We start from the raw sequence: 9,587 nt of genomic DNA, 5'->3' as shown, positions 1-9,587 counted from the left end.
AAGAAAATTAGAGTGTATGTAATATCCCTTTTAGAGAAATTAAGAAATTTTATAAAACAAAAAAAAATAGAGTATAAAATACGAGGGACATATCCAAAACAAAGTTACAGGGGACTCATAAAGTAAAACAAAATGAACACACAAACTTCCAAAAATAAACTAAGTAAAAGACATGAAAAAACAAAAGGAGCACGCAAACTCAAAATAAAAAAATTAACTAGATAATTATCATATAGCTTAAAACTAAGACAATATCTTATACATCGGCTCTAAGACAACAATCATAGTGCTAACCACATCACAAATATTAGAAACAATCTCACGACAATGTCTATGATGTGGATGAAACACCTGATTATTTCTCTCATATCATAGACAGTAAACAGTGGCAGACAAAGGTAATTGGGAAAAAAAATGTCAAAAGTCCCTCCTCTACCTAAGGTGCAAAGATGCTAGTGAAGACCAAGAGAAACTTGGTTAAGCTAGAAGAGTCCTTGCTTTGATTTCACCCAAATAGAGGAAAATATATCATAACTGAAAAAAAAATGATCGTGAGTCTTCATGGCTAACCCACAAAGAACACAGACAACAGACTGTAAAATCCCATGATGCTAAAGTCAATCCATGGTACACAAATGACCCAAAGTGAAGAGTCAAAGGATGAATGAGTGGCATTGAACATGCCTTGAGAACCAAAGTAGATGGCACACAAAGGTGACATCTTTTCAGGTCGATAACATGTTCCAAGCAGAGTCAACTGAAAACTTAGTAGAAGAGTGACCCTTCCAAACAAGGTGATCAAGAACCTCAACTCACGGATATGTAGTGATAGAATCCTAGACATGCCAAAGCTCCAAACTAGTTGCCGAGAAAACCCATAGGCCATCACGAATGATCTCAGAAACTTTGGCATTCCTAGGAAAATTAGTAGTTGATAAAACCCTTAAAGAGAACAAATCACACAAATGGATGAAAGCCAGTAGTCTGGCCATAAAAAAGTGAGTGTACGTAATATTTTATATTAAAAATCACTAATCGTAAAAATTGTGATTTAGTGATGCATATGTCAAATTCAATCAAGTAGTTCCACATGGAATTTGATAGTTTTGATCGAATTACTTGTATATTTGGCAAAGAGAGCTATGCTCTACAAATGCATCCACAAAGAATGCAAGTTGACAATGATAACATGATGTTGCAAGCCTATATTGATACTACATAGGAAAACATATACCTTGAAATGAAATGTTTATAATAATACTTTAACATGTGTCATATTACCTATAGTCACAATTTAGAGTGGATTCAAGATGAGTTAAACCCAAACAAAGATCAACTCAAGTTTGGTTTCAATCTAAAAAGTTTAGCTTGAGCTAATGATGAGGTCATCAGAGAAATTGTCGAAAAGCTACAAAAAAAAATAAGGATTGCTAGAGATGGAAAAGAAAAGAATTGGGGAAAAAGAAAAATTCTCCAAAGAAGAAGAAAAGTTATAAAAGAAAATAAATCTACCTGCTATTTTCCAATGATTCATTGGATTCGAATTAGCTTGACTCAAACTCAAATCAAGGCTCCTCTAATTTGAGTTTAACTCATTCAAATCAAACATTGAGCCAAGATTGAGTTAGCTCAGTTTAACTTGAATCTAGCTCTATGAACTATATTAGGAATGAGATAAAAAAGTATAATATAATATATATAGTTGTACTTAACTTTCTAATATTATCCCAATAACACAATGTAAAACATTTGTGGAAGCATCTGTGATTCATAAAATGTGTTTATGTTATGCATTAGATTCATAACATATTTTCTTATATTGATTCAAAATATGGTAAATTTCTAATAATGTAGAGAAAAATCCCCATTTCATAAACGAAATGTTCATTACAGTTTAAATTTTGATTAGAATGTAAAGATTCCACCATAATAAATAAGGATTAATTTGATATCTCAATTAGCAATCCAAATACAACAATTTTACTTTCAGTTTCTCAAAACTAAAGATAAGAAAAATATTTATTAATTTGAAAAAAATAAAATTATGTGTAATAACAATAAATAATAATTTCTGTAATAAAAATGATGAGTCAAAATATGATTAGTGATTAGTGATTTTAAATTAAGAAAAAGTAACACCAATCATATAATGATATACTATTATTAATACATATATTAATATCATTATTAGTACATATAATTTTTGTTCAATTATTAATACATATAGTGTTACCCATTAGAAAAACTTATTGATTTTGAGTTTTTCAAAATAGATAGTTGATATATAACAATGGATGAAAAATGGTTTACAATTTTTTTGTGACCAAAGACCTCACTTGTCAGAGTCTGACCACTGTTAACGCATTTCACTTTAACACAAGCATATCAAAAGGTGTTAGTGTAGATTTCAATCCATTTTTCAGAGTTTTCATGTTGTGGCTGGTTGATTACCATAAAGGCTATAAGGTTATTACTATTCACATGCAGCTCTGGAGAGTACAGCCGACCCTATTGTTCTTTTCTCAGTTTGACAAAGCAAAGACATCGATCACAGCGTGATTTTATATTTTAATTAATTTCTCTATTTTCTCCACTGCTTATTAAAGTTTGATTCAAAACTAACATGAATTAGAAACGGGGTTACGACAGTGAAAAGTTTTTTTTTTTATTATATATTAATTGGAGTTGAGCACCATTTGTTCAAGTCAAACTCAAACAGAAGCAATTTTAAATTGGTTCACAATCAAAACTCATCTCTTCAGGGATTTTTTTCTTTTTTCGAAAAATTCTTTATTTTGTTATCTATAGTAATGATCTTCTTCTCTGAATATTTTTCATCTTCTCTGAAGAAATTGTTTATTAACTCAAATTAGATATTTTAAATTTTAACTGACTTCAAATTAACCATTATTTGAGTTCAATTCAAATCTAATCCTCAATATTATATAGATGTTGAAAAATGCCCTGGATGGAAGCCTTGAATATAAAACATTTTTTCTATAGTGGGGATGGTAGTCAAAAGATTTGGCTTCAGGAATTAATGTTGTGTCTCTCGTGAACACCCATTAACAATGGACGAAAACTGTATGACATTTGGCATATATATAATAGCTAGGTGTTGTTATAGTGTGGATAAAATCAAGAAATAAAGTCAGGGAATTGAAGAAAAAAAGATAGATGCAGTGATTAAACAGACTTTACTTGACAGATTTGATTGACTCTGGTCAGAAAGCTTTCAGCAAAAAGTGTTTAATGGAATTGCAGAGATTTCTCTCCTGGTCATTGCCCGTATTGCGCAAGCATGTTGTAACCATAAATGTTTTCAAAAACTAGAAGATTCCAATTTTGGATTTGGAATGAAAGAGAAGGAGAAACGGATGGAACCAAACCCATCATCATCCTTGTCTCATCGCCCAACACTCACTGCTTCAGTCAAAGATGTTTATAATGGGAGAAGAAACTGAAAAAAATTAAAAAGCCAAAACCAAAAGCAAAGACAAATAATATTGTAGCATCCAGTTCAATAGGTTGCACAACTTTGAAAGATATTGTCATTTTAGTCAAATATTTTATTAATGAAACATTGGAGAAATACTAGATATATATGAGATATACATATGAGATATACATAAGTTGTAAGCTTTAAACTATTGAATCTTATTTTGAGTTACAAAATCAAAAAATATTCTCTATTCAAAGTGGATGTAATACGAATTGAATTATTCAACTAATAATAAATTTATATGCATACATTTTTTAGTATACAAATAAATATAGAAAAATATATCATTATGTGATTATCTGATTTTGAATTAAAAATAAAATAATATTTAATCAAATGATAAATATTATTTATATACCTATTTATATATTCAAAAGTCTGTACATATATCATTGCTCACTAATATTACATATAATATAACATAAAAAAGAATGAAAAATATATGGCCAAAAGACTATTTCCCACCCAAGATTTGATGCAAACCCAACTTTTCACCCACTAACTTTTAAAAATCTAAATACTCACTCATCTATTAATTTTGATTATTACAATCAATGATAAAATTATCATTTAGAGATTTTTATTGAAACAAAAAAATTCATTTCTTTTTTACACATTAGTTTTGAAACTTAAACATTTCTCTCATAACTTAATTTTAAAAAGTTATTTTTTCACTCTCATTATATAGAGTTTTCAGGATTTTATATTTTAGAGTTATTACCTACCCCCCTCAAAGTTTGAAACATTACACTTACACCCCCAAAACTTTATTCTATCTTTTTTATGACAGTTCTTTCCAATTATTCACTCTGATGGCATCTCCCCTCCATCCCCAATGGCTTCTTGACATAGGATCCACCAAAAATCTGTGTAAATTTGCATAAATTCATGCACAAAAATTTGACCATTTTAGTCAAATTTTTTGTAGTTCTAGCATCGAGAAACCACTGAGAATGGAGGGGAGATGCTGCTAGAGTGAATCATTGGGAAGCTCAATCATGAGAAAGAAAGGTGGAATGAAGTTTTGAGGGTGTAAGTGTAATGTTTCAAAATTTGAGGGAGACAACTAATAACTCTAAAATATATAACCTTATATAATTGGGGTGAAAAAGTAATTTTTTAAAACTAAGTTTGAGGAAAAATTGTTAGTTTTCAAAATTAATATGTAAAAAAAATAAATTTTTTGTTTAAATAAAAATCTTTAAATGACTATTTTACTTCTAATTATAGGGGTTATAATTAACACATAAGTGGGTATTTAGATTTTTGAAAATAAATGAATAAAAAGTTAGGTTGGCATCAAACCTCTGGTGGGAAATAGTCTTTTGGCCAAAATATATTAAACAAACACCATTGGCATGCAAATGCAAAAAGATGGTTAAGGACTTTCAGTTCATATGTAACTTCTTGTCCAATATATCCAAAGCTCTGGTTCCTATTTTTAACAAATGGTCATTGTACAACGATCCTCATAGCTCAAAGCCAAACTAGCTGAGTGTGCACATGATCTCAAAATGCCTTCCCCAAAACCCAATCTCCTGTACATAAACCAGAAACTTCTCTTTCTGTCCTTCCTTGCGTGACCCCATTTGTCTGTTTGTTATGTCTCTCTGGCTCTCTGGGTGCCGTGTGAAACCACATGATCAATTCTTTCGATATTATTTTCATTTGTTCATCATCCAGTCCTACTTAAACCTTACTTAACCATATTGTTGTTGGCTAGAAAGGCGGAACCCAATTCAATCCTTCCTCCTGATTGCGCAGTGACCCGTCTCTCCCTCCGGATGATGCTCCACTCAAGTCTGCGCTACTGCCACGGCTTGAACCCGCCATGAACCCGTGTCCTCTGACAGGCGCGCCAATGCATGTGTAGTTTGACCCAACCGGTGCACCCATGTAATTTAGGTTTTGGTGAGGGTATTGTGAATGAGAATGGGAAGAACGGCTGGTGAGGACATGGCCGACGTAGTACTCGTTCATGGGATGAGGAGGAGGATACTGAGTGCAGTAGGAAGTAAGACGTGAAGGTGAAGGGTAAGAGTAAGGCGGTGGTTGTGGCGGTGGAATTATTGTAGAAGAACCAGTGAATAGTCTTGGTGGGTGGACTGATCTGAATGGATCTCCAATATGACCTGCTGTATGGTAACTTCCTGCTGCGATTGGATGGCACCTCGTGATAAGAATAAAAATTATATTTCAGTCATAAAAAACAAAACAACAAAAAGAAAATGATGATTTTTTCCATTTTTGGTCTCGAATCTCGATCACAATAATAATGCTCCTTCCGTTGTTATCAACTTTTTCGTCCAAAAGAGTTTAAAAATAAAGTTAAAAATAAAAATAAAAATCTTCCTTGATGTTAGACATTATTGAAATCAAGTGAAACAATTTCTGGGTATCTTGTGAAACCTCAAAAAATGAACAGTGGTAAGAAAAAAGATGAAAAATTAATGAATAGATAAACATACCCTAGATGAGAAGGGACCTGAGCGGCTGGGTTATCGTTACCGAAGACGAGCTGACGAGCCCGGCTCAGTGTCTCTGTCTCCCTCTCTGAGCGCAACCAATGAACAAACATCAACAACAACACAAATCAAATCAAAACCCTCACAGACAGATTCAGCAGAAAAAAGAAAACCTAGCTATGAACTTCGTTTTCCTCAAGATTGACAAGACTTGAGCTTTCTTTTTTCTTTCCTTTTTCTCTTTTGTTTAATTGTATGAAGGCAGGCACAAACTTTGTTGGTGAAAGCAAGTAGAAAGAAAGAAAGAAAGAAATGAGTTGCCTTGTCGGTGGCGGTTCATGTGTCCTCCGAGAGCTTGAGATTTGCAGAACTTGAGGGAACAAAACCTACATTCATAGACCTTCCCGCACTCATCTTTCCCTTCCTTAGCGCCGCCTTTCTTTTTCCTATAGCCTGTTCCAAGAATGACACAACCAAAACCAATGAAAGCAACTTCGATGAGACCACACAATGCTAATTACCCAAATCATGTTTGGAAAAATAAAAATTATAAAGTATCAACTCCATCTACATTATTTTTGTTTTTGCACATGGTTGTTTTTAATCTTAAGCTCTAGTGAATTTAATTGGTATTTACCAGAAGCTGAAGAGGAATCATCAATGACTTGTTTGCCATCTCTATTACTGAAATCTTCAGGCAAGTTGTTGAGGTCCAAAGAGTTTTTCTCCGGCCTCCTGCAAAATTAAAAAACAAAGTTTAACAGAGAAGATAGATAGATAGATACGTAGAGTGAGGGAGTAAGAAGAGAGAAAGAATCGATGAATGGGAAGTGTGGGAGAAGACCTACATGGTACATACAGTGAGCGAAAGACGGAAAGAAAAAAAAAAGATATAAACTAAACAATCTTTCAGATGGGAAGATACAAGTAAAGCTTTAGAAAATTATAAGACTGCTTCAGTTTGAGACTGTATGGAGACTAGTTGAGTGAAGTAGAGAGAAAGGAGGTTTGAAAGTTCTCTATCAGTTTTCTCTGCCACCCACTCTGGACTCATCTCTCCCTATCTCTCTCTCTAAATTGAAAGAACAAGAAGGGACAGTGGTTCTCGTGACTTTAAAAAGAGCAAGAGGCTTAAGCAGGTGTAATTAGATGATGAGTTAGGGATTGAGAAGGACGTTTGCCTTATTGAGAAGATGAGCTAACTAACTCTTTCCTGAACTAGTAGTGTCATCTTCAATCATTCAATCAAATTCCAATATATTTTTATATTGATACTTACTAGATTTCTATAGAAATTCTTATGTCATCTAATTATACATCTCACATATTAAATGGTCCCAGGGTTAAGGGTTTTGCGGATCTCCTCTCCTGGTGATGATTGTTTTTATCTGGCTCTTGCCATGGATCATGGAACTGTTACTATCAAAATCTGATTATTAGGGTTTTGTGATCTAAGTTGGGATACAAACCCAGCTGTTGTTTTATTCCTTGGAATTTCCTGCTTCCCTCACTCACAGTCCTTTTCATTGATGTTGTGTGTCTATTTCACTGGCCAACATCCTAATCATGGATTTGATCATAAATATTATAACGTAACAATTTAACAGTATATAAACTATTTAATTATTATAAAATTCAGCCTTTGGACAACCATTTACACAACTTTGCCTTTAGATACATAGTCCATCAATAATTTGTTAGGCAAAGGACGATTTTCCATCCAAATTTTAGCATAATCTCAAAAACACACCTATAACAGTTGAAAAACTCAAATATCCACTCATAAGTTAACTTTTATTAAAATATTCTATTAGAGAGAAGGTTAAATCTTTATTTTCTCTCATTAATTTAAAAAACTAACATTTTTCCCCTATAATTAATTTTAAAAAATGACATTTTTCCCCATTCAAATTTTTTGGCGAATAATGACTGTTCTTTCCCTCCCGACAATGACTCTCCCTCCAATGTCTTCTCTCTGTCTGAAGCCCTCTCTCTCCAACTAGATTTCATCTAGATTCGAAAAATCCAGACAAAACCTTTCGTTTGAATGATGAATTACCATCATCTAGACAACAACAACACTTCCAAACCAAGGGTTTATCATTTCTAGTGTCTACCCTTGGTCTAGATGCATCATCATCGTCCAAGCAACGACTATTCGTCTGGATGACACCTTCATCGTCCAGACGAAATCCAACCGAAGGGAGAGAGTTTCAGATGAAGAGAAGGTGTTGAAGGAAGAGCCATCGTCAAGAGGGAAAGAGCAGTCGTCATTTGTTAGGAAATTTGAATTGGGGAAAATAGTTACTTTTAAAAAATAATCCTAAGGGAAAAATGTTAGATTTCTAAACTAATGAGAGAAAATGTTGTAAATTTTTAGGGTTTAAAAAAAATGATGATTTTACCCTTCCCTCTAATAAAAAATAGTAACAGAAGTTAGCCTATGAATGGGTATTTAGATTTTTCAACTGTTGCAGATGTACTTTTGATATTAGAGTAAAACTTTGGTGGGAAATTGTCGTTTTCCCTAATTTGTTTTTGGGATTTGCAACTTAGAATGTGTATTGATAGTTTTAGAATTCATAAATTATTTTACCAGTCTTGTTTTAGTACCTCAACGATATGAAATATTCATACATGCTTAGCATATTTCTTGTTTTATTAATATGAGATTTGTGTAGGAGTGTTGTAATTTCTCAATTTTAATACAGCTTGATAAACATAGTTAATCCTCCCAACTCACTTCATATATTATATAGAATGATCTCAAAACATACCTTATATATTTTCATGTCCTCAATAAGAAACAGCATGAACACCATGATATTTGAGAGATTGTCCATGGTTTTTCCTTGGAGTAAGAGCTAATTGATGAGTGCAATTAAGCACAGCATGGAGCTGGTCGGGCATTGCTGGTGAAAATTAATAAGTAGTCGGGTTGGCTCTCTGAGTAGCAATTGCAGTAGTTTTGTCAAATACATCAGCAGGTGGTTCATGGACCACTCTACTTGTATCTTGTTTTGATTACAATAAGTATAATAGATTGCTTTCAGCAAGCAAGCAATGCAAAACGCCATCTTGCAGCTGGTACAAAGTTACTCACAGATCACCCATTATTGCTTTCATTTCCTTTCAGTGGTCCTTCTAACCATCATTTAATCTTCCCTTCAATATATTTCCCAGTTTCTTTTTTTTTTTTTTTTTTTGGTCTGAATCTTCTTATATAGAACCCATTTCTATATATGTTATACAATACACTTGATCTTCCTCCGATTTCTGCGAACTCCTTATTCTTGTAATCAAGCTACTTCAAGAAAAAAATCAACATTCATCTTTCTTTTTCTCCTGGAATGAAAGATTAATTTCGGCTTCTCATAACTCTTCCACGTCAAGATTAAATAAGAGTGGTCTGGTTCAAATTTAATCAATGGCTCAGTACAATTGAGTCGATTACATGATAGAGGTTTAGATTGATAACTCAATTTGAGTTTTATGCATTTTTTCATTCAATAATATTAATTATCTAATTAATAATATTATTTATTTCATTGTAGTTTTTAATACAATACACTCATTTGAATAACTTCAAACTTGAGTGAAATATTATTATTTAAATGCGA

At 32.7% G+C, this 9,587-nt stretch overlaps 1 protein-coding gene across 1 annotated transcript; it reads right to left on the bottom strand.

Annotated features, from left to right (window-relative positions):
* Positions 1 to 4,855: 4,855 nt before the first annotated feature.
* Positions 4,856 to 7,021, bottom strand: LOC123217630 (zinc finger protein JAGGED-like). The gene is made up of 5 exons (XM_044638719.1): positions 6,816 to 7,021; positions 6,605 to 6,702; positions 6,289 to 6,420; positions 5,971 to 6,055; positions 4,856 to 5,672 (listed from the first exon to the last, which is right to left on the bottom strand). Coding segments are annotated over exons 1-5 (768 nt in total). The 5' UTR covers positions 6,818 to 7,021; the 3' UTR covers positions 4,856 to 5,221.
* Positions 7,022 to 9,587: the final 2,566 nt, after the last annotated feature.

Source organism: Mangifera indica, chromosome 5, assembly GCF_011075055.1.
Source record: "Mangifera indica cultivar Alphonso chromosome 5, CATAS_Mindica_2.1, whole genome shotgun sequence".
Taxonomy (NCBI): domain Eukaryota; kingdom Viridiplantae; phylum Streptophyta; class Magnoliopsida; order Sapindales; family Anacardiaceae; genus Mangifera; species Mangifera indica.
The sequence above is the reverse complement of the archived record's forward strand: the minus strand, read 5'-3'. Positions and strand labels throughout refer to the sequence as shown.

What these genes read in the sequence shown, in the direction of transcription:
- LOC123217630 (XM_044638719.1), bottom strand. An exon ending in CATGAACCGCCACCGACAAG is followed by an intron (nt 6,056 to 6,288) that starts GCAACTCATTTC and finishes GGTTGCGCTCAG; the next exon opens with AGAGGGAGACAGAGACACTG. An exon ending in CAGGTCCCTTCTCATCTAGG is followed by an intron (nt 5,673 to 5,970) that starts GTATGTTTATCT and finishes TCTTATCACGAG; the next exon opens with GTGCCATCCAATCGCAGCAG.